The 26,721-nt window shown below is 37.1% G+C and overlaps 1 protein-coding gene across 2 annotated transcripts in view; it reads right to left on the minus strand.

Annotated features, from left to right (window-relative positions):
* LOC140477143 (peroxidasin homolog) overlaps positions 1 to 26,721 on the minus strand; it is a 583,119-nt gene that overhangs the window by 21,598 nt on the left and 534,800 nt on the right. The window contains exons 18-21 of one of the 2 annotated variants that reach the window (XM_072570507.1): positions 20,078 to 20,212; positions 6,300 to 6,508; positions 3,223 to 3,321; positions 1,860 to 1,958 (exon numbers count right to left, since the gene is read on the minus strand). In XM_072570507.1, the coding sequence (XP_072426608.1) occupies positions 1,860 to 1,958; positions 3,223 to 3,321; positions 6,300 to 6,508; positions 20,078 to 20,212 (542 nt within the window). The remainder of the gene's footprint in view (positions 1 to 1,859; positions 1,959 to 3,222; positions 3,322 to 6,299; positions 6,509 to 20,077; positions 20,213 to 26,721) is intronic. The other variant, XM_072570508.1, reaches the window with a different exon arrangement.

Genomic DNA, 26,721 nt, shown 5'->3' on the forward strand with positions numbered 1-26,721 from the left:
TACAATTTTAAAGGAAGGTCTGTTTGGACTCAGGTGGTTCCAAATTAAGAGATCCATGAGTGGAATGTTGAAATAAAACCCTCTGACTGTAGCAGACTGAATAATCTGATACCTGAGTCAGGCAATTTTATAGTACTCTGGAACACTTTGGTCGGGTTACGAACAAGTCTGGCCTACTAATGAAACCTGAGGGATAAGCATTGGGATTCTTCTCAGTTGTCTCCCAAAACTCTACAATAAGTGCTCTACAATGACATCTGCAAATTCAGTATACCATTCTATTCCCATAATATTAGCTTTCAGCTTTGATTGTACAAATTTCACTCTTCTGGAGAATTAGAAAAAGGTAATTTATTGATAAGTAGAAAATGGCAAATGTCAGCGTTGCCTTTTTGCAGCATTTAAGAAGGAATCTTTATCATACTCTAGACTCTGAAAGTTTAATAGGTTAAAACAGCACTTTCTAAGTTAGTGATGGACATGTAGAGGGTAATGGAAAAAGCTTTGGCAGACTGAAAGAAAAGAAACAAGTTACAATCAGTGTAATAGCTGGCAGTAGGTCAAGCCACAGAAGAATTGTGATTAATACTTAATGCTTGTAGCCACAGTTCCTAATTTTTTTGTTACTGTGTATCCCTCTACACCTACCGTTATGCTTTCTTCATTGACCCATACCACTCTTGATTTCTTACAATATTAATACTTGTCGTCAGTTAGGCTCCTCTGTGTTCTATATCATCACAGCCTTTCCCTTTGTTTTTTTTTTCTTACACTTTTCTCTCTGTATTTCCTTCAACTTATTATATCTCTAACTTTTTTCCAGTAATAACCAACCTCTAAGTTAGTCAACCTTGAACCTTAATTTGTTTCTCTCTCCACAGCTGTTATTGGATCTGGTGAGTATTTTGAATATTCTGTTAGAATTTTAATGATATGAAAGACAATGCGAGAATAAAATTAATTTCAGAAGTTAATCTTAAATGAAAATCTGCAACAACGCAATATAAAAAATGGAAACAGCCTTAGAAAACAGCACACACAAGATGAATTCAACAGTGACAGACAGACAGCAGCAGATTGAGACATGCACTTTAGTGAAATGGTGTAATGTGACTGTTCTTTTTTAACTGCAGCTTCAATAGTAAGTATATCTTGTTGCAGGTATTTTACTTATGCCTGTATTGTAATTAGATGAAACAGATTTCAAATCATCTTTAAACTGTTTATTTCTAATCAAAATATTTAACTTCATCAGTTTCTGAATGCACCGTATATGATCATTACTTTTTTGAAGTATTTAACATTAACTTTTATGTTTATCTACTCTCCACTAAAAGCACTTAAGATGTTTTCACAACAATTGAATGAAACCTGGACTACATCAGCCTAAGCTTGTTTTATGTTCTTGGATTTTTCCTTGTTCATTTACATGTTAATATGTATCAATGCTGTGAGCAAAAGAAACATCAGTGGAATTATGATCAATTTACATTTCAGAGTTTCTTTTTAAAAAAAGCTCTGTTACTTCCTAGCCTATTCTAGAATGCAAAAGATAGTTCACAATTGACTCTTTGCCAACAACAGCAGTTAAAATTTATATTATTTTCACGAGATAGCGACAGATTTTTTTTGTCTTATCAAAAGGTTGTGGATGTATTCCAAAGTAACTATGAAAACATATATATTTTAGTATGGTCTGCATTCAAGTAAATCTTTGATTAACATATCAACGATGTCTGACATGAGAACTCAAATGCTTCTGGATGGTATTGCTCTTATACCTTTGCATTTGTTCCCTTTGATAAAAATGCATGAATTTTGAAATCTATGTTTGTGTTCATGTTTTTAAAAAGACTCGCCTCGATTAACAGGTTTTGAAACTGTCTCCTCGAGATAAGTCACCAGCCTAGACAGTCTTATGAGTTGCTGACGCATTTGGTAAAAGGACTCCCGCAAACCTGGAAGTGCAAATGAGGCACATGAACTGCACAGCTTCACTGTATACAATTAGCAATCAAAGGAAAAAAAAATTACATTACTACATTCGGCTTGAAAATATGTAGAAATATCTTAACATTTAGTTGTGCTTGCTTGTTTGATCTTAATGTATTTTGAAATAGAAAGGTTTAAAACATTTTTTTTTTTACTCAAAATGATAAAAATGAATACTGGCTATTGAATTTCAAAGCATTCATTTCACCGAGGGGGTACTGCTTAAAACAATAGAAACTTCAAGAATTTAACTATTGCAACTTCCAGACATCATTTAAAGTTTAGGGCAAAATTATTGCCTTTGTAGATCCTGATATTTGTATGTTATTTATGATATAGTGGCGTTATAATTTCTTTGAGTTCTCCTGATCTCTTAGTATGACTTTGATGGAAATACTGCAGAAATGGACAATGAGGCTGGCAAGTATCTTGCAGAAAGTCCATGTAACTGAGTTTGATTTTTATACCAGTTACAGTGACAAGAGCCAAGTTTTACTCATTCTCAGTTAAACAGTTACCTCGCCAAATATATTTACAGATTAAACCCCTTAAGAATGTGGCATTATTAGAAAACTTTCATCAGGAAACAGCCTTTTTACTCCTGCCCATTCATATGATGTAAATATAATTTCCAAAGTAAACCAATGTTTATTGCTCATTCTTAGTTGCTGTGAAATAATGGTTGTTGAACTACTTACATTAGTGCAATTTATGTTTTTCACATTAAATTCCTTCAAAAACCACTTTGATACGGGACTAGAATCATACATAGGTCAGATCAAGTAAAAAATGGCAGATTTATAAGAAAATGTGCAGGCACAATTTGGGCATGTGAACAACACCAAAATTCTGCTTCAGCATTACAACACCACACGAATGATATGCTGCTAGGAGGACAACGTGTTGGCAATTTTTACTGGCAGATATTTGGGATAAATTGGAAAGTTGTCAGTCGATGGAAGTCTAATGGGGACAATTTGTGTAATAGATGAATGACCACCTTCTTAGTTCACAGCCCAACTGATGAAGGTAAAAGTTGGCTCAGAGAGGTATGGTAGATTGTCACAATAATAACAGAAAAATACTTTGGATCTCAATTTTGACATGTTTTGTTTTATATCCTTGGTGTGTTGATGTTATATTTTTAACTCAACAAAGCACACTGACAATCCTAATCAACTCCCTACTCTATAAACTTTGAAGTAGTTGAAAATTTTTACAGAAACTCGCCTCTCTTCTTGTAATTACGAACACGGTAGTAGATGCGATTGTAGCGCTGGATGAGCAGGGATGTACGATTGTGTAATTCACGAACATTAGATATAAGACCTGAAAGAAGAGCTTATAACAAACACATAAGGTAACAGATGGACACACTTCAGGAGAAACAGAGAGAAATTGTGATTTTTTTTGTTACAAGAGCACAACAGACAAAACAAAAAGAGGCACATAAAATAGATATGTAAATACAACACAAAGCATACACTCGAACAAATATAGGATATCAATTGTCACAAAAATACAGGCATGGTAGAATTTTAGCAAAGTAAGCAAAATTATTAAAATAACCCAGCTAAACATTATAAAAGGGGGAAATCAATTTGAAGAACTGTTCATTATATTTGTTGGAACGTTAAAAACAGTTCATGAGATCTCAGTTTTCAAAAAGTATTAACAATCTTCAGAAATAGGTTTGTTTGTCATTTCTAATTTCTTCATTGTACTCTGAGGAAGTTACGTACTTGCTAGTCCAGAATTTACATTCTTAATTTTACTTTTAGGGGATTATAATTAATAACTTTAATTAATAATACTAATAATTTCAAATGGGGTGAATTTCCTATTCTTTTTTGAAATGTTACTTTCTTGTTCTCTCTGACATTATACTTTTCCATGTTTATATTTCTCTTCATATTCAACAATGAAATGGTTTCTTGGCTGACCTCCTTAAACACAATCTAATCCCTAACTCAGCTTATACATTGAAACTCACAATAAATTCGGTTCACCTCTGTGCTCATTAATATAATCTGTATGCAGATCTAGTGATGTAATATTTAAGAACTCTCATCCTCTTGTTCACATCTCTTCATAAACTTATTCCTATCATCACTCTAAAATTTCTTCAATTTGCCTTTCTGCTTAACATCCACTTCCTTTGCCAAGCCATAGTTGGCCAGAATTTTAGGCATCTAGGCCCTATGATCTAGAATATTTTCCTTAAAGCTCACCACCTTTCTAATTCTCTTCCCATCTTTAAAACAGTTCAGAAAGTTACTTACTTGACTAACCATTTCTAATGTCTGCTTCATTACAATTGGGATACAGGTACATCTCATGCCATTAAGGTTACTAATATCTGATCTTCCTAAAATATATCCTGGATTCTGATGTATTATACAGGGTTCCATTATAATTTGCTGCTAATACAGGAAATTAAACAGATATATTCCCATACATTAGACATTTCAAAATGATACATTTTAATCTTAGTAATTTGAAACTCAGGGCTTGGTTTTACCAGTCTTTTGGAAATGGGTGTGTCTAAATGTCATAACCTGGATCCAGGTTCTGGATGTTTTTGACAGATAAGGACTGGAAACCATACTGGTGTAAATCATCATTAATTGATGATTTACCCTCCTTACATAGTTCAGCAGAGCCTTGTAAGAATCTTCTTCCCTTGAGTCCAAGATTCATGTGATCTGACATCACTTGATATCACAGATGGTACACTCTATTCACATACAGCTATTATTCCTTCAAGTTACAGCTTCTCCCTAGTTTATTCTATTCCCAGGATCCTCAGTAAAGCATTAGCAGACGGTATCCACATGTTTAAATAACATAACCAGATTTTGTGATTTTGACAGAGAAGATGTGAATATCATAATGTGCAAGCTGACTATTTACATTGTTACAGCAACATGGTTCAAACACCTTCACCCTTCGGGTTCTGGTTTAATATCACAGAATTACTATGGTGCAGAAGACGGCTTTTCAGTTCATTGTCTCTTCACCAATTTTGTGAGCATTTTAACTTAGTGCCAATATCCTGTCTTTTCCTATAAACCCTGCACATAGATTTATTTCTTTTAAAAGAAACAAATACCTTTTCAAATGCCTCAACCAAACCTGCCTCCATCAAAAGATCCAAATAATACATTCCTTACCCTAATCACTTATGTGAAAAAAATTCTCATGTGACATCACTGGTGATGTACACTGGCTATTAACAAAACAGCCTTTATGCTAAAACTAGAAGGTAGAATTGTTGATAATACGAAGGGAAAGGTGTAGTGAATGGAACCCTTGACATATCGCCATCAAATTGACACAAACATCAGTACCTTGACTACCTACTAGGTGGCTAATTGAATCAATTAATTGTCCAATTGAATGACACCTCCTACACCTGTCAACATTAAATTGGCATCAGGAAAGTGTTCTATTGCTTGAGAAACTAATAGGTAAATAATTTTCTCAGCAGGTTTTTGTTGTTGGGTGGAAGAATCCTACCTGGATAGCTATTCTATTGGTTAGAAGAGGCACTCTGGTGGCAATTACCATCCCTGTGGTGGAAGGGATACATGGATGGATGTGGATGTAGGTTTGCTTGCTGAGCTGGAAGGTTCATTTCCAGATGTTTCGTCCCCCTACTAGGTAACATCTTCAGTGAGCCTCCAGACGAAGCATTGCTGATGATTCCTGCTTTCTATTTATATGTTTGGGTCTCTTTGGGTTGGTGACGTCCTTTCTGTGGTGATGTCATTTCCTATTCTTTTTCTCAGGGGTGGTAAATGGGGTCCAAGTCGATGTGTTTGTTGATAGAGTTCCGGTTGGAATGAAATAGGATACATCCCCAACTCCAGGTCCCTATCGCTTATACATACACCTACACACATGCACACACCCTGCCCTGCACCGCTTAACCCCTACCCCCAACCTCCCCATTGCCAGCATCAGCCACCTTGGTTGAAGACTAGTTATATTTACAGACCTATGTTTCAGGATTATGCTTTTGAAAAGTCGAATAGGTACCAGCAACATGATTGAACAATAACTCACCAATCTCTATTTGAGGAAATCTGAAGGATGTTGTGGCCTAGGTTCTGAGGAAGTGTAAAATAAAATCTCAGGATGTATAAATAAATTTCATAAAACTCTGTGATATTAGGCAGTATTCCTTGGAAAAGTAAAAGTGATTTCTTCTCCTGTTCTACACAACACTGATCTAAATGTAATGGAAATGAATCACAGGTTAGAAGCAGTACCTGTTACTTTAATTTATACTGGATTGAACTGACCTTCACAACAATCTTGCCATAATCGCAAATCTATTCTTGGAATTTCATCACAGGTTACATATCCTTGAGGGTATTCTGCTTTTAAAAAGACATCCTTCTGGACCTGCTGAATATCATCACCATTGTCACAGAGCACACTTGCTAGAGAACTTTGCTTCAGTTGTGTTACTTGAGCTGGGGCAAATACTCCTGGATTCTCAAACCAGAACCTAGGATGACACATAAAAAGATGCATGTGGCTTTGAGCGTTATTTAATTTCAAAATGAAACATAATATTTACTCAAATTAAATATTATTTAACTCCAAAACAACAATATATAATGTTAAATGCAGTGGTTTATCAGAGCTTGCTTCATTCTAAATTATTCTGTTAATTTTCAATGGCCTGAAGAGCCTTTTCCAATATTGTAGGCCTCTAGTAACTGAAGACCTTGATCCCTATTCATTCAATATAACAATAGCATTTTGGAGTCCTCTATTGAAATCTGACTCATGAAAATCATTTTTAAGAGAATAAAACACATTAAAGAGAAGTGTAATCTGGATATTACCTCATACAAATTACATAGATTGGAATAAGGGGAAGGGGATGTTTGTGTGGGAAGAAGGTGGTGATTTAGGTGTGAAATATTGACATCTGGGTTGACCGTTATCCATAATTTTCTCTTGATAGATTTCAGTTTCTGCTTGTTATATAAAGTTCACAAAATAATGTCTGTACTCTGCCAATATTTCTAGGTGTAGCACTAGCTAAACCTGACATGAACAACTAAAATTGCAATCCTGATAATAAAAAAATTAAAATATAACCTAAGGATAAGTCTTGAAGATGCCAAACGACGTCTTGGTGCCTATTCCATCTGGCAAATGGTTCCATTTTAGGTTTGTCCTTAAGAAGCAAGATGTTTTATTTCCAAGACAGTACATCTTTCCAGTTCATGTGGATGGGTGTCACATGTTTGGTCATTGGTAGAGCACGTACACTTGTTTCTGTCAATTACTCACCCAGAAATCAGCCTGATTGATCGGCTTGCTTTCAGTTGGGCAGATAACATGAAGGAACTGACTGCAGTACCAAACATATCCACTATCTAGGGCTGGGGATCAATTGAAATCCTGACCCTTGTGGCTTTTGAACGATAAAGGTTAATAAGTGGGGCCAGACAGACAAGCTCTTTTCCCTGCCCATAAACTGTGCTGTTAAAAATAATTCAACTGCCTTTCATCAATTCAACAAATTTCATGACTTTCTACATAGCTGGTGTATTAAAATGGACCATGAGTTATGGCTCATGAAACTTCTTACTTACAGACACAATACTAAATGACTCTGACTTATAATTGATTTTTTAAAAAAAAATGTTGAATGAACAGGTCTTTTTACAGATTGTTTGAATAAAAAAATTTCTTCTGAGAACTTGCTATAAAGCCATTTTAGAGGTACTGATCATTTCCTGGTTTCACCTCAATTTTAAAGAAAAAATTGATTTGTTGTAGTTTCTGAAATACAGGCAGCTGGCAAAATCAAACCAGAGAATCACTTCAATTGATGCTCAATGTCTACCTGATGTAATGTTCACATGGGTCTGTAAACGAGTGGGCAATATACTTCCTGTTTCCAGCAGTGGAAGACTCAAGTATGCAAACTGACTCCGCTGCTGCTGGTTTCAATTGTTAGTTACAAATCCACAGAGAATACAAGATCTATTAAAGCAGTGAGTATACATAATTCGTCATCTTTAAGGGATAAAAGCAAATGTTAAAATGATGCAGAATCATTGATTTGAAATATTTGGCTCAAGTTAATTAGTTGGTAGCTCTGCCATCCGGGGACTTAACTGTCTGAAAGACGTATAGTTGGCCTACTAGATGGCACGTAGGGTTAAGGCTTATTTGGCATACTGTACAGATGTGGAGTAGGGATCTTGCTGGTTCTCCAATGGATGGATGCCTGTGAGTAAATTGTTAATTTGCTAACTTTGTTTCTCAGAATAGATGCTGCCTGACTCCGTGTTTTTGGCATTTTCTGTTTTTAAAAGGATTGCTGAAAGTTACTAAAACAAAACAACTAAAAAAATTTGAAATGAGTCACTTCTATTTTTCTGGACCCCATTCTGACACCAGGAGTAAACTACCATCTGGTTTCATAAAGGATTTGGCAAATTTCCCAAACTTCCACAGTCACTGGGACATGGTATGGCTCCAGTTTTCTGTTCAAAATCACCACATTATCCCATCTGAAAGATGACACTTCTGGCAGTGCAGCCATTTTGTTTACTTAAATTATACATTCAAGTCACAACCACTTGAATTAAGCCCAAGAATGTTACCAACTGAACAAGATTGATGCTGGCTGATGTTGATACTGTGGTGTTACTTTCTTGTTTCCTTCAGTTCCTTATTTCAAATTTGAGTGGAAAAATTTGAATCTGAAGTCATTACCCCACCTATTCTCCTTTAGATGCTGATGAACCAGTGTTATTCATTTCTAGATTTTAAAATTTAGAATTCATTTTTGCATGATGTACAGTTTGGTCAAAAATGTAGATTTTAGTCAATAGTGTAATTTCTATATACTGAACAAGGTCATCTCCAGTCAGTTTCTTTAATTCAAACAATTCCGATATTTTGCTCTTGTTGAATAAAAAGAATCCCAGGAATGACTATATATTTTTCTCCTCTCTGTATTTGACAGTTTTTTTAAGTGACTTGTTGAAGCCTGTGTATCATATCTTGTTCAACTGAATTTCTATATTTTATGATGTTTTTAATATTTTCAAAACATCTTTAACCAATATTAAAGTGTACATCATGGGTTTGATACCTGCAGACAATGGGACCAGAGATGATTGTGGCAAGCTTTTGTTGCCATGTAATAATGTGAGACCTACAATTTTGTAGGTAAACAGCAACAGACTATTGAGCATAATCATTTACTGAGGAAATCAAACTTGGATGCATCTCCTTTTGTCCATTTTCATTAACTACGCTTGGAGTAAAGTTATAATTTCCAAATGCCAATGGAGAAGTTTTACTTGTGTAGTTCCTTCCAGGGAGCTTCTGGGGAGTGTATGGGTTATCCTGGATAGTCATACACCACTGCATTTAGCAGGTCACCCATTTCATGTTTGAGAGTTGTAAAGTTTGTGGGCTAACATACTGACCTTGTTAGTTAGGCGGTGAAGAGTGTTGGCTGAGAGGTCGTTGTCGGGGACCGCTCACCATAGTTTCTGATGCTGGTGAGGAAACCAGAAACAGGAAAATGCTTGCCATAGGTCAAGCCGGGTGGCAATCAGACTAACAACTAGCCCACTCAAGACAATTCCATTGTCTGGACTATTCGACAGGAACTCTGCTCTATGACTTAGTGTAGTTAACTCTGTATCTCATCAAGTTATAAATGCATTAGCATTGTGTTCAACATATTTGCAGTTATAAGTATGGAGGTTAATGACATGACACTGCAAGTTTTTAAGACTGTTTAACATCCTTGCAAACAGACATGGATTGCAGGTTGCTGCGGAGACAGAGACATGTCCCTCCAGAATGCAAATGCCTAATTTAGAGAACTCAAACAGTTAGAGTCAGGGCCATCCTGTTCTGACCTCCATCATTATCTGGTGGGTGTTTCTCTTTCTGCCAACTGGAGGACACCATGATCAAGGACTCCTTACTCCCATCAACTTTCACTCCTATCTTGGCAGCAACAATGGTCTGAAAACTTGTTCTTTGGTCAGGTTGAGAACCTCCTTTTCATCACGTGTCAGATCACATATCCACTCACATGAGCAGATTTCTGTCACCCGCATGTAGTTATTCCTCATGAGGCAAACTGCCTACTAATCCAAATTGTACTGCAGATGCTGTAAATCAGAAACACAACAGAAGTCATTGGAAAAACTCAGCAGGTCTGGCAGCATCAATGATTGTACCCTTCCGTGGACATTTAACATAGACGTCCATAAAAAAGCAATACCTTTCCATTCTGTGAAGCATCCATCAATATGTTAAAAGTTCAGTGAAGGCAAATTATCCATTTTGAAAAATCTCACAATTAGAAAAACTGTTCCACTTTCATTCATATATTCATGGTACAAATTGATCATGAGGAATACGTATGATAGGCATTGACCTTAAAGAACCTCTGCAGTTAATAAGTCACTGACTCATATTAGAGAACACTTTTTGTCCAGGGATATCTATTATTTGTATGGTATGATGGAGATTATTTGGTGATCTAATTAGGGTCATAGTCATGAGATGTAGGAGCACAGAAACAGACCCTTCAGCCCAACTCGTCCATGCCGACTAGATATTCTAAATTAATCTTGTCCCATTTGCCAGCATTTGATCCGTTTCCCTCCAAACCCTTCCTATTCATATACCCAACCAGATGCGTTTTAAATGTTGTAATTTTACCAGCCTCCACTACCTTCTCAAGCAGTTCATTCCACACACGCACCATTTTCTGTGTGAAAAAGTTGCCCCTTGGGTCCCTTTAATATCTTCCTCCTCTAATCTTAAACGTATGCCCTCTAGTTTTGAACTCCCCTACCCTGGGAAAAGACCTTGAGTATTCCACCGCATCCATGCCCCTTATGATTTTATAAACTTCTACAAGGTCACCCTTCAGTCTCTGACACTCCAGAGAAAATAGCTCCAGCCTATTCAGCCTCCCCCTACATCTCAAAGTCTCCATGCCCAGCGTTATCTTTGTAAAAGTTTCACAACATCTCTCCTTTAGCAAGCAGGCCAAAAGGGGCCAAACCTTGACCTCAAAAACATGACCTCCCAACTTTTATACTCAATGTATTGACCAATAAAGGCAAGCAAACCAAATGCCTTCTTCAATATCCTGTCTACCTGCTAATCCACTTCCAAGGAACTATGAACCTGCACTCCAAGGTCTCTTTGTTCCGCAGCACCTCTCAGGACCTAAACAAAATGAAGCACATTGCACTTATCTAAATTAAATTCTATCTGCTACTCCTCGGTTCATCAGCCTATCTGATTAAAGGTCTCACTGTACTCTGAGGTAACCTCGTTCACTGCCCACTACACTAACTGAAGAATTGTGTTTAAAAGCAGCATAGGCCAAAAATATAAAAAACTAAAAAAGGGCTAAACTGAAATAAATAAGAGGACAATCAAAATAAGTACATTGTAGCAGAATGTTTCAGTCGAAGGCAAATGGAGTGTCTTTTAAAGAATAACTTTTTCTGATCGGTGAATCTAGAACAAGTGACATAATATTAAAATTAGGCCAGGTAAAGATAAAATCAGGAAGTGTTGCTTTACAGAACATGCACACATCTGACTTGTCTATCTACTGAGAGGCTGGGACACTTCAAGGCTAATATCAACAAGGCTTTGTAAGATATTATCAAGGGATAAGGAGCACATCAAATAAATTTTGTTGAGTCCTGATTAAAATTTATCAACTCTATTTCTCGTTACAGATGCTTCCTGGCCTTTTTTTCTAGCATTTCTTGTTTTTATTTTAGATTTACATTATTTGTAGCATCTTCCTTTGCAACGGGTAAATAGAGTTGAGTATAATGCCTGATTCAGCTGAATGTTGGAACGGGTCATGTTGTTGTGTACTATTTCAGTCCTTTAATCCATTCACAAAGCCTGATAGCAAAGGGAGTAGAATCCATGATGAACATACATTGAAAGCTGGTCCCAGCGAGGACTGGGACTGGGAGTAATGAAATTGATGACAATATCTCAGAAGATAAACTTGTCTAGTGTGGAATATTTAAAATGGTGTGAAAATGTGTTCTTCTTGGAACCAAGTTATGTTCAAAACTGACATATTATGGAAGAGAACAAATTTGTTATGTCTGAAGTGTGAGTCACTTATGCCGGATATCAAGGGGGCCTTGAAGTAAATGAGTTTGTTTCCAAGCAACAGGACTAATGCTAGAATAAATACTTTCAAAAGATTTGTTTTGAATATTTATTCACAAGTGTAGGCAATAAAAATTAGCATGGATTAAGGTCAAATGCAAAGCTGATTTGAATTTAGCTGACTGACCAAGCCAAAACAGAAATAAATTTTAGAAGATTTCATTATTCTACATTAAAAGTAATAAAATACGTAAAATGTTATCCAAACAGGAGAGAACAATGCACAGTAGACTGAAGCTAGAATAAGAAAGCAAGTGTACAGGTATTATATGTATGTGGCACAGCGGTTAACACTGCTACCTCACAGCACCAGGGACCTGGGTTTGATTCCCACCTTGGGCGACTGGGAGAATGAGCAAGCTCCACACAGACAGTGTCTGTGCAGGTTTCCTCCCACAATCCAAAGGTGTGCAGGTTAGGTGAATTGGCCATGCTAAATTGCCCATAGTGTTAGTTACATTAGTCAGGGGTAAAATGTAGGGGAATGGTTCTGGGTGGGTTACTATTTGAAGGGTCAGGTGTGGACTTGTTGGGCTGAACAGCCTGTTTCCATACTGTAGGCAATCTAATCTAATATAGCAGAACAAGGAAATAGCAAGGAATTGGACAGAATACTTTGCATATAAATGTGGATGTATAGTGACAGGCAGGCAGTTGTCAAACATTTGCAATCAAAAGGGTTCTAGGTAAGCTTGACTCATATGTAACATGGACATCAATGCTGGAAGGTACCAGAAACAGGCCTGAAATAAACATTAATCATAAAACTGAAGGGAAGGAGGAACTCAAGAAAATTACAATCACAAAAGATGGGGTACTCAATAAATAGTTTGCATTGTGGGCTGACAAGTCCCCAGGTCTTGATGGACTTCATTTTAGGGTCTTAAGAAAATTTGTTAATAAGATAATTATTGCATTGGTTTTAATTTTCCAATATTATCCTGATATAGGGAAAGTTCAATTTGAATGGAAAAATATCAAATATAAATTCTTAACTAAAAAAGATAGAGAGATAGAAAGCAGGAATCTCTAGCTAGCTAGCCTACCATCATTCATAGGGAAAATGTAGCTATTTAGGATGCTGTCAGGAAAATTACAAAGAGAAATTATTTTTAAAAATCAAGTTTATCATCCAGAGTCAATATGGGTTGTGAAAAGAAAATCAAGTTTAATGAATTAATTGGAGTGCATTTGAGGAAGTAACACATGCTATGAATACAAGGAAACAACTGGTAGATGTACTATAGATAGATTTCTAGAAGGACAAACCCAACCCAACCAATCACCAGCTTCATTCTACTCTTGATCATCAAAAGAGATGCAAGGATTTGCTGTTAGTGCTATTAAGTGGTATTTGCTGATAACCTGCTCACTGATACTTGGTTTGCTTTCTGCTTAAAGCCACTCAGCTTTTGTTTTTATTAGTCTTGGTTCAAACATGGATGAAAGAGGTGAACTCCAGACGGGAGGTGAGAATGACTGACTTTGACATCAAGGAGTTCCTGCAAAACTGGACTCAACGGGAATCAAGGGAGACATATTTTCTGGTTGCATTCATACAACCATCTCCTTTGTGCTAGGTAATTGTTGGAGGTCAATTATCTCAGATTCAGGACATCAATGTGAAAAAAATTCTCAGCATAGTGTCCCTGGCTAGACCATTCAGTTACTTCATTAATGACCTTCCCTCCATGAGGTATGAAGTGGTAATGTTCGCTGATGATCGTTCAAAATTCATTTGGTGACTCCTTAGTTACTGAAAAGGTTTGTGTCCATGTGTAGCAAGATCTAGACAATAACCAGGTTTGCAATGGTAAGTGGAAAGCAACATTTCTGTCACACAAGTGCCAGGCAATGACCATCTCCAAAAGAGAGAATGTAAACAAAGCCCCTTGACAGTTAGTGACATTATCTATGGCATTGCTGAATCCCTACGGTCAATATTCTAGGGGTCACCACTGACCAAAACAAAACTGGATAAGCAATGTACATACCATCACTACAGGAGAAGCATTTCTTTGGCAATACTTAGAAGCATTATAAACTGAGAAGGACAGTGTAGAATTACAAAATGAGATAGACAAGTTATGGATTGGACAGATAGGTAACATATGAAATTCAATATGAGACATGTGGGCTGATGCACTTTGACAGTTAGACGTGGACAATATAAAATAAGGGGTACAATTTGAAGCAAGTATAGTGGTCAAAGTACCTGGGAATTTCCCATTTAGTATAAATCACTGACGGTGGCAGGATAGGTGGAGACAGCAGTTAATAAAGCACATAATATCCTAGGCTTTATTAATAGGGACATAAGACATAAGAGCAAGAAACTTTGCTGAACTTACAAAAGACATGTTAAACCTCAGCTTGAGTAATGCATTCAGTTCTGGGTACCATATTATAAGAAGGGTGTGAACACATTTCAGAGTGGAGAAGAGATTTCCAAAAAAATGATTCCAAGCCCCAGGAATGAGAAATTTTAGTTATGACGATACATCAGAAAGGTTTGGATTGCTCTCCTTCAGGAAAAGCTTAGAGGAAATCTGGCATAAATTTTTAAAAATCTTAAGAGGGCTGGATGCAGTAGATCAGGAGAAACTGTTCCTGCTCATTAAAGGATTGAGAACAAAAGGGCATACATTTAAAGTGTTTTGCAAAATAATCAAACACAACAAGTAGTTCTGGTGGAAATGCAATCTCTAAGTGTATTGGAGGCAAAGTCAATTGAGGTATTCAAGAGAACATTGTATATTATCTCTATTCAAATAATTACCCAAAAGGTAAGTGGAAAAGTCAAGAGAATGCTACTGAGTAACAATATTCATTGGAGATTTGGTGCAGATACAATAAAGTGAATAGCATACTTTTGTGCTATAGCACACAGAGGCAACTCATGCAGACATGGGATGAAGATGCAAACTCCATTCAGCCAGTTGCCCAAGGTGGGAACCAAACCTGGGTCCCTGGTACTGTGCCACTGTGCCCCTCTATCATGGTTGATCTGGTTACTTCACATTACCACCTAACCCAATAAACTATCAGGAATCTACCAACAATTATGCTAAAAAATACCATAGACTCTGCTTCCAGCATATTTTGAGGATGAGAGTTCCAAAGACACTCAACCTGCTGTGAGAAAAATAATTCTCTTCATTTATTTTTAAATCAATGACTTCTAGTTCTGAATTCTCAAAAAAGAGAAACTATTAACTCCATTCTGTCAAGATCTCTCAGGATCTCCCTTTATTGCTGATGTATAAAAAAAGTATTTAGGATACTCCTCACTTCATACTTGCTAGCATCCTTGAAGTGAATCTGTGGGCACCCCATGGTCTTCTAAATTATCATACAGAATATTATTGCAAATATATCCAATTTCCACTGTGCAAACTCTTCTTAGTCAGTAAATTTGCCTCTGGTAAACAAGTGTTTTTATATTACCATCATTCCATCTGCACTCTGTGAATGAATACTTGAGAGATTTTTTTGAAATTCTTATCATAATCACTTTAAGTCATTCACACTTCATAACAGTACAAAAGGCCTCAAACTAGTACCTTAAGTTGCTTCCTAGTCACATTTTGTGACTCAAGTAAATGTGGTAGCTGCTTTCCTAATGTTTGTATCTTTGTGTCATAGAGATGCATAACACAGAAATAGATCATTCAGTCCAACTCATCCATACTGACCAGATATCCTAAATTAGTCTAGTCCCATTTGCCAGCATTTGGCCTATATCCTTCTAAACACTTCCTATTCATATACCCATCCAGATTCCTTTTAAATGTTGTAATTGTACCAGCCTCCACCACTTCCTCAGACAGCTCATTCCATACATGCACTACCCTCTGTTGTGAAAAAGTTGTCCCTTAGATCCTTTTTCAATCTTTCCCCCTCACCTTAAACCTATGTCCTCTAGGTTTGGACTGCCCCAACACAGGGAAAAGAAAACTTGTCTATTTACCCTATCCATGCCCTTCGTGATTTTATAAACCTCTAGAAGGTCACCCTTGAGCCACTGACATTCCAGAGAAAATAGCCTCAGCCTATTCAACCTCTCCCTGATGCTCAAACCTTCCAAACCTGTATCGAGCCCGCTTCAAATTTAGATTGTCTGACACAGTGTAGAAGAATTTGTCATGTTGTGAGATTCTTTATTGAGTAGTGGCAGCTTGTACTATGATCAAAGCTTTCTTCATGTTTATAATAAGGCCAAACAAGTTACAGGCATTTGTCACAACCATACCATACATGTTGTTAGAGTGGTCTGTGAATTTGCATCACTCATTTAGCCTCTCTTAGCTTGGTTGAGGGTTACAATTTAAAAGTGATAGTCATAAATGTATCATCCATTATATTTTAGTTATTAGCTAAAAACAGATCAGAAGATAAAAGTAGGGATATAAAGGACACTTATAAACATGAAAGCATTATCAATTCTACTAACTTTGCATGGCTGTCCCTTGCTTGATAATTATGTTTTCGAAGTGAAGTAATATAAATTTGAAGTCCAAATTCAGCAGCTGTGATGGGTTCTGTATTGAGCTGTGCACAAATGTGGGACTGAAGCAAGATGGCAACTAAAAGCTTCTGAACACCTCTTTCTGCAGTCCCCAACCCTAGAAACGGTGTGCTGCATCCCTGCCCCGACTGCCTGATGGGTGGAAAATACAGTTTGTGTGTCTCGTTATTTTTTCACCAAAGATACAACTATCACGTTGTTAAATGTGAGACTCTTATGGACATGTTGTGAACAAAATTAAATCAAAAAGAAGAAGAAAATCATGTGCATTGAATTGGTTCGGAAAGTTATACTTTAGGATTTCGCTGAGGAAATGGAAATTAAATTGGTGTGATAATTAGAAAGGGCAGAGTGTGCATAAGTAAATTATTTCTAGAATAGAGAATGATTATAGCAATTTTTGTAAACTGAGGGAGAGGAGCAAAAGTTAATAATATTGAAGACTTACTGGTCTGAGGAGGGGCAATTAAATAATTTCAAGTTGTGTCACAATTGTAACAAGAAATCACAAGTTGACTAAATCTCATACAGGGTGCAATGAAGTTAAGGGGATCAGCATTGGTGGCCTATGTGCAGTCTGGAGACAGTGTGGGGGTGGGGAATGTATGTGGTAGAAGTTGTTTCGTGATATTGTCACTGGACTAGTAATTCAGATCCCAAGATTCTCAGGACACGGGTTGAAATCCTATCATGGCATTTGAATTTAATAAAACAAATATCTGGTACTTAAAATGGTGATCATGTAACTATAAATAAAATAACCAAAGAGACTGAGAAGCTGACCAGCTAGGTAGATTGCATCAATATTCTATGCACAAAATTGTATCAGCTCTTAACATCTGGTACTGAGAGAAATCAGGGGACAGAGCACAAAAGAAACAATTTGTAGGAAAGGCCGGAGTTTTGGACTTGCTTTGCTCTCTTGCATTAGCCTGGAGTAATTGGATGATTTGACTTCACGAGCAATTATTTTCTCAGTTCATTGAATCAAATCCCTTGATAGTTGATTAGGCAAGTCATGTGGGGTTGAGCTTCCTTTCATGGAGGTAAACAGTAAAAAATTTTGATTTAGTTTGTGGAAATTGGATTAAATCAAATCTCTGCAGTTGGTCAAAGTAATCACTATTATTCAAAATGCTTTATGCATACTTGCTATTTGAAGTCTCAGTTATGCCCTTGATATTCTTTTCTTAACAATGCTCATATTGACCAATTTCCATGCATTAAACAGCAATACCCAGGGTATAATGACATCCCATTTCTCCAATCTAAACGGGATATTGAATCTTTCACATACATCATTATGTGAAATTTTTCAATCATTTGCAAGTGAATTACGAGAGCTGATGAACTGTACAGAAGCATATTAAACATGAACAATAGAACAGAAGAATTCAGCTCCTCAAGTCTACTACACCGTTCAGTAAGATAGTGAACAATCAGTTTGTGTTTCAAATGCCATATTCCCATCAACACTTGATTATCCTTGATTCATGTGTCAAACAAAATTCTACCCTCCTCTGTCTTAAAATAAACTAAAATACCTCATCTCTACTTGCCTTAATGAATAATATTCCAAAGTTACACAATTCTCAGAAAAAAAATCTCTCATCTGTCTGTATCATGTAGATCGAGGTAATGCATAAAGTGATAGTCACTTTATATAATTTAGAAAACCACTTTATCTAATTTAGTAACTTATCTTTGCATGTTTAAAAAAAAATTTTACTGAAAAATTTGATCTCTTATTTTTTGAACCTTAACTGGTCTGACCTGCACTCATAGCCACTTGTTTAAAACCTGGCTGCCACGTATCAGTAGAAATGATCATTGATCAGTTTCTATGTGGAGGCGGAACCATAAACCAAGATTTACAACTGGCAAGGTAAGTTGTAAATCAAGAGTCAAATAATTTCATCTTCACCATAAGAAATCAAGAAGAAACATATTTGCCTGTGGAAAGAAAAAGGGCAAACCAGCTTCGAAAAAGCAATCTTCTTGGTTTTGATGTAATCCCTTCTCAAAGTTACAGATCCACTATCTTTCATACACAGATACATCTAATGCAGCTTGAACATTGAACTTTATATCTTAATGGGCATGCTACTATTTTCAAAGCAGTAGAAATTAAGCTTTCAACTTAGCTTGCATTTTGATTTCGGTATATTTTTACCAGTTACTGTAAGTCATCAATCAAGAAACAGGTTTCAGATCATTTAAGATATCTAGTGCCTTTTCAGCTACATCATGTGAATTGAACGATAAGGAAATGAATGTTTCCAGTTCCTCAGGATGTCCCTTTTTTCCTAAAACGCAGTTTCGCTTGCCTTGGCCAGCTGCTGAGGTCACTCAATTATTTATGGCATTTTCTTGCCATTTGCAGACTTGTTGATGCATTGCTGATTGCCTGTGGCTTGCATGGTGACCTTCTTCCATATTTCTTGAATAAGGTATTTTGTTTTGGCTTCTTGCCTCAAACTCCAAACAAATCTGTAGATTAGCTTCACATTTATGGAAGCTAACAACAATTTTGGCCCTGACCAAATCAGTTGTCCCTCATGCTGATTCACCTTCTGCTGTCTCAATCTGTCCCAGTCTCTTCAACAAAGATGTTGCCTTCTGGCCCTTTGTCCTACAGCAGCTTTTTAACTGCTGCATCAAACTATATTTCTCTCAATCTCAACAGTGGAGAATATTCATCAGATATATTCTTGAGTTAACCTCACTGAAGTATACAGAGTGGGAAAATTATATGATGTGCCAATATTTCAACTTGTCATTTTTCAGCGATCCTTTGAAAATCCAGCATGGCTGTTCCCTCCTTTAATGTTCATTTAGAGGCCTTTTCTGCTTCTATCAATAGTTTATTCCCTATACAAATTTGAATTTGTAGCTGAAACTATCCACATGTTAAATTGAGTAATTAATTTCACTTGAATCTTTTAACAATTTGTTTTCAAGCCAAAATGTACAATCTGGGCTGACTGTTCTAATGCCCTAAATGAAGATTACCAAATGTAAGAAATATTTAAATGTGTTGAAAGTATTATTATTATTATATCATCATCATCATCATGGACCAGACCAAGTTTATTACATACAAATATATCAATAAATTTCTTAGCAACACTTTTTTTCCTTGCTCAATTTGATAGCTGATCAAAAGGAATAACTGTAAACATGATACATATTAAGCAAAAATAAACTGACACAATATCAGCAATGAAAGATAAATATTTGAATTCTACAGTTAACCTCAAATATCTGTAATGCAATTATTTTCTGCAGTTGAGTGTGTCATTTACATATTCTTTACTCATCTTAGAAGTATCTTACCTGTCACCATCCCTCAGCCTTTTGAACTGAGTTATAAACAGACACATGAGGGTGGGTCCCACTCTTGTACCAGGAATTACATCTTCAACCATCAGTGCTGGCCAAAGATCAATGTTCTGTGGGGTTCCATACAACCTGAAATAATATGAAATAATGAGATTGACTAGTTCATAACTGGGTAATGTTTCACACAATGTTTTAAATGGTTAGAAGTCTTGCATCTAATACAGGTTTGTTGTGTTCCACATTCCAGGGTCATTACACCCCAGTTCAAGATATCAGACCCTGATTGGACAAAATGAACAATGAGCATCAGAAAGCAGCAATTGGCTAAAATGAAGACTTAGATGTTGAGTTACCAATTAAACCTGCGAAAGTAAAGCCAAATAAATCAATAGCAGTTAATTCTGTAGCTGCTGATGGATTTCACCTGCACAACCATTTTCTCCCCATGCAACACTGCAGGTTCAAATTTAACAATCTGTTTGCAGAATAACACCCCTTCTGTTGCAACAAAGGCAAACTGAATTTTTCAGAATTCCTCATTCTGAACTCGTTTCTTGCTAATCATTTTTTGTCATTGATTTGAGCTGCCACCTTGAATTTTTGTTTATGTAGTTTTAATAAATGTAAGCAACAATTATTAAATTATTGGTGCATTTTTCGCTTCGCTATAAACATACCAAACACACAAGGACTGGAAAATAATAATTGGGGTTTTTTTTATATAATGTGAGGATAAGACCAAAAACAAATAGTATTAACTAGGAAACTAAGTATATGCATCTAATTCCTACCATCTGCTGGTGTAGCCTGACTATACATCTTTGAATAATACATTACATCCTGTTGGAATAGGTGTGACTGTCAGTAGTTGAGGATATGGTCCCTTAAAAGTACGTTTACATTATGTCCTTACAGTATCTCCTTGATTTTTTTAAACTTAATTGTTTACAATTAAGAAATATACAAATTAAATGATAAAAAAATTAATAAGCTGCTGTGGGAAGCAAGACAAGAAATTGCAGGAGCTCTGACACAAATTTTTAATTCCTCTCTAGCCACGGCAGAAGTGCCAGAGGACTGGAGGATGGCTAATGTGATTTGACATTTTAAGGGTGGTAGAGATGAACCAGGAAATTACAGACCGATGAGTGTCTTGTCAACGGTAGGGAAACGACTGAAGAAAATTCTGAAGGAGTGAATTAATACCCACTTGGAAACGTATGGTTTAATTAGGGGTAGTCAGCATAGCTTTGTCAGAGGAAGGTCAAGCCTAACAAAGTTTTTAGAATGCTTTTGAAAATGTGATCAATTGTGTGAATGAGGGAAGTTCAGTTAATGTAGTTTATATGGACTTTAGCAAAGCTTTTGACAAGGACCCACATAGGAGACTGACTGAGAAGGTTAAAGCACATTGAACTTAGGGAAACATTGTGAGATGGATCAGAAACTGGCTTAGTAATAGGACACAAAGGGTAATGGTAGCAGGCTGTTTGAGTGACTGCAGGATGGTGTCTAGTGGGATACCACAACAATCAGTACTGGAACCCTTATTGCATACATAAATAATAAATATGAACATGTGGGGGGGAACATTAAGCAATTTTTGCAGATACCAACATTGGTAGAGGAGTTAATAGTAAAAACGATGGTTATAGGTTTCACAAAGATACAGATAGGTTAGTCAAATGAGCAGACCAGCTTGGAAGAAGAAACTAGATGAGGGAGTGTTTAAGAAGGGTGCTATGGACAAGCCAGGGAACTATAGACAGTGAGCCTGATGTCGGTGGTGGGCAAGTTGTTGGAGGGAATCCTGAGGGACAGGATGTACATGTATTTGGAAAGGCAAGGACTGATTAGGGATATTCAACATGGCTTTGTGCATGGGAAATCATGTCTCACAAAATTTCTTGAATTTTTTGAAGAAGAAACAAAGAGGATTGATGAGGGCAGTACGGTGGATGTGATCTACACAGACTTCCGTAAGGCATTTGACAAGGTTCCCCATGGGAGACTAGCCATTTGGATAAGAACTAGCTCAAAGGTTGAAGACAGAGGGTCGTGGTGGAGGGTTGCTTTTCAGACTTGGGACCATTTCTCATGAATCTCCTCTGAACAGCTCCAGAGCCAGTACATCCTTCCTGAGACATGGGGTCCAAAACTGTACATAATACTCCAAATGTGGTCTGACCAGAGTCTTCTAGAGCCTCAGTAGTACATAGGCAAAAGTGAGGACTGCAGATGCTGGAAACCAGAGTCTAGATTAGAGTGGTGCTGGAAAAGCACAGCTGGTAAGGCAGCATCTGAGGAGCAGGAAAATCGACATTTTGGGAAAAAGCCCTTCAGGGTTTTTGCCTGAAATGGCGATTTTCCTGTTTCCTCAGCAGTACATTCCTGCCTTTATATTCAAGCACTCTCGAAATAAGTGTCATCATTGCATTTGCCTTCCTAACTATTGACTCAACCTGCAAGTTTACCTTGAGACAATCCTGGACTAAAACTCCCAAGTCTCTTTGGACTTCAGACTTTTGAATTTTCTCCCTGCTTCTGTTGTGAATAATCATCTTGTTATGTAGATAAACATATATATATTCTACCTGCAAGCTTGCCTTCAGTGGCTAGTGCACAAGGATCTTAGGTCTCATTGCACTCTTGCCTCTTAATTTATAGCCAGATAATAATCTGCCTTCCAATTTTTCCTACCAAAATGGATAACCTCACATTTATCCACATTATACTACATCTGCTATGCATTTGCCCACTTGCTCAAACTGTCAAAACACTGATGCATCTCTGCATTCTACTCACAGTTCAGCCTCCTACCCAGCTTTGAGTCATTTGCAAATTTGGAGATATTATATTTGGTTCCCTTATTGAAATCATTAACATATGTTGTGAATAGCTGGGGTCTTAGCACTGATTACTGCAGTATCCTGCAAGTCACTACCTGCTTTTTGGCAAAAAAGAATTATCCTAGTCTTTTTTTTCTCTGCTAACCAGTTTTGTATCCATCTCAATACGCTATCCCATTTCTATGTATACTAATTTTACACACTAATCTCTTTGTGGGATTGTGTTAAAAGCCTCATAGTACAAATAAACCACATCCATCGACTCCCCCTTATTAACACTACTAATTCATCAGGGTGGAACTTCCAAGCCACTGTGCACAGAATCTAGCATTGATTTGTTGAATATATTGTTTGCCATGTCCATGGATTCATACATTTTAGTGTAAATGGAGAAGGATGTTCATACTTGCACAGTATCTAGTTTTGTATATTTGTTACACTTATCTTGTGATAGTAGGCATAAAATTGGGGGTGGGTGGGGGGGCCAATACATTCTTGGATGTCCATCATACTTACCGTCAGCATAATTGACTATTGATGTTTAGATCATCCTAGATATTTTGTAGATGCTATCTTGATACTGTTTGGAACCAACTGTTTGTCGTTTATAATATAGAACTTGTCTAGCTTTGGGCAGTGGCTCCTCATTATGTTCAGCCACTTGTTCCAGGCTGTGCTTTCTGCATTTACAGTTCCAGTATCCTCTAGAGTCACAGGCTTTGCGTACAGGATAAAAATCTGGGTAATTTCAATTGTATGTACACAGTTGCGCACACATTGTTTACTTGGTTTCCTCACATTGGGAATTAAGCTATTAGAGGATAAATTACACTTAACCTGTATTTTCTGTGTACCCAGTAGAAAAACTTTATTTTTCTGCCTATTTTATTGTAATGCTTCCACTGTGTAACCTTTGGCCAAGTAGTGCTGTGGAATGCTGTCACAAACCCAAACATTCTGTCAGCTCGCTCTGCCATTATGATGTCAAAATCATAAATCCTTTTTATAAATTAATCAATAATCTCTAACATTATTGCCTAAAAGACATGAATTCCAGATGGTATGTTCTGAAGTTGAGCTTCAGAATATCAAGTGAATGCAATAGAATCCATACAGTGTGGAAACAGGTCATTCAGCCCAACAAGTCTACATTGACCTGCCGAAGACCATCCCACCCAGACACATCTCCCTACCCTGTAACCTTGCATTTCCCATAGGTATTGCACATAATCTACACATACCTGGACACTATGGGCAATCCACCTAACTTGCACATCTTTGGACTGTGAGAGGAAACCAGAGGACCCAGCAGTAACCCATGCAGACATGTGAAGAACATGCAAACTCACACAGTCACTCAATGGTGGAATTAAACTCAGATCCCTGAGGCAGCAGTGCTAACCACTGAGCTACTGTGCCACCCCATTCAGGGTTACCTGGTAGGGAGATGGGTCTGGGTGGGATGCTCTTCAATGGGTTGGTGTCAACCCATTGGCCTGACTGGCCTGTTTCCACACTGTATAGATTCTGTTCTGTTCTGTTCCATTCTATTCGCGACCATCCGAAGCTCAACTTTAGAATATATCACCTGGAAATATGTGGTGTTCATATTTTATCTAAACATTTAAGATTATTGTCACGCAGGCCCTAATGTCTTTAGTCTGTGGAGGCCTTCATTGCATACAGCAATTTTAAATTAAGTGGCTTGTTTAAGTGTTTCCGAAATATTGAGATCCAAAAAAACCTAACTCCATAGCCTTAAAAAAGCAAAATCAGATAGGTGATCCAATGCCTTCCAAAGGAATTTTGGAAATTTTGTTGTCACCTTTTGGTTTTTTTGAGGGATTTTTAATGCTATCTGCAACTTGCAACAGCTAGGAAGGCTTTTTAGTTTTGAGTTGCAGGACGATTTTTTAGCCACTACTTCATTGGTATAAGGTTATTACATGACTGCAATGTTTGGACTGTTAAACTCTTTCAGTTTTCCTGGTTTTACTGAGCCTTTGCCCAAATACTAATCACTAACTTTGGTGTAAATTTGTACTTCAAACTTGAAAAGGAAAATAAAAGCTTTGTACAGGCTTCTTTTTGTTATTGGGAACTGTCAGCTATTAATGGAGCAAACTTTTCTTATCAGCCCAATCTTCAGTATTTTAACCTCCCTCTGACCGCCGCTGGGAACAGCAAGCAGCAGCAATTGATGCTCTGTCTGTAGAATTCTGCTCAAAGTTAGCTTTCCAGAGTCAACTATTTAGTTAGCGATTTTTGAGAAGATTTGTAGCTCTTTTTGATGATATAGATGTAAGTTAGCTCACTAAGCTGGAAAGTTTGTTTTCAGATGTTTCATCACCATGACTAGGTAACATCATGAATGAGAACCTCCGGTGAAGCGCTGGTGGTATGTCCCACCTCTCCATTATAGGTCTTGGTTTCTTAAGGTGGGTGATGTCATTTCTGTTTTTTTTCCAAGGGAAGGTAGATGAGATCTAAATCGATATGTTAGAGGCCTGTCATTCTAACTGGAACTCCATCACTAAACACATCGATGTAGACCCCATCAACCTTCCCTTGAAAAAGAGAACCGAAAATGACATCACCCATCTTAAGAAACCAAGACCTATAAATAGAGAGGCGAGTCATGCCACCAGCACTTCCCTGGAGGCTCTCATTGATGGTGTTATCTAGTCATGGTGACGAGACATCGGAAAACAAACCTTCCAGTTCAGCGAGCTAACTTATATCCATATCAACTATTTAGTTTTTGATCCAGCTTATGTGCCACGGTAGATAATACTATAATATTTTATCATTCCCAAATTTGAGTAATCGCACCAAGACCTGGTGCCTGGAGGCTATGATGCATGAAAATGTCGCAGAACAAAGGTGTACTTTCCAGAATTCTGATGGACCTGCAGAATCACTGACAGATGATAAGGCATTGTAATTGCTTTCATGCCCATTTCTTTTCTTTTACTGATTATGAAGGGCTAAGGCTTGTATACTTTTCAGGCATCTTCAAAAACCTGAGACAAAAAAAAATGCAAATGCTTTGCTGGAATCCAAAGTAGACAAACAGGAGGCTGGAAGAATACAGCAAACTATGCAGCATCAGGAGGTGAAGTCGACATTTTGAGTATAACCCTTCTTCAGAGTAGTAACCTTATCCTGAAGAAGGGTTATACCAAAAATGTTGACTTCTTCACCTCCTGATACTGCCCATCTTGCTGTGTTCTTCCAGCCTTCTGCTTGTCTATCTTCAAACATCAGTCTGTCACCATGTTATACTTCTTTCTTTGATGCAGATATACCAAACACACAATGCAGTGTCAGTCTTATAAGGAGATATTTCAGAATGCACACAATGTAAAAAGCAGCAAAGTATGGACACGCGAATTGGAACAGGAGTAGACCACTCAGCACTTTGAAATGGTTCTACCATTCATTAATATTCATGACTGAATTCATATTTTAGCTTACCATCAAAGGTGTCAGACCTTTATCAAAAATAAATCTACCGTTTCCTTAAAATCTTCTTAAAAGAAAATGCTTCAATTACCTTAGCGGAAGAGAATTCCAACACTCATGACTCTCTGAGAGCGGAAAAAAACTTCCTTATTTCTATTTTATGGGCAACAGTTTATTTTTAAACTCCACAAGTGGACTGCACAGTGGACCAGATTTGATGCAAGCCTTGAATGACTTTGTGTGGAGTTTGCACAATCTCCCTGTGTCAGCATGTGTTTTCACTGAATACTCCAATTTCTTCCCACAGCCCAAAGATTAGGTGGA

Source organism: Chiloscyllium punctatum, chromosome 5 (genome assembly GCF_047496795.1).
Source record: "Chiloscyllium punctatum isolate Juve2018m chromosome 5, sChiPun1.3, whole genome shotgun sequence".
NCBI lineage: Eukaryota > Metazoa > Chordata > Chondrichthyes > Orectolobiformes > Hemiscylliidae > Chiloscyllium > Chiloscyllium punctatum.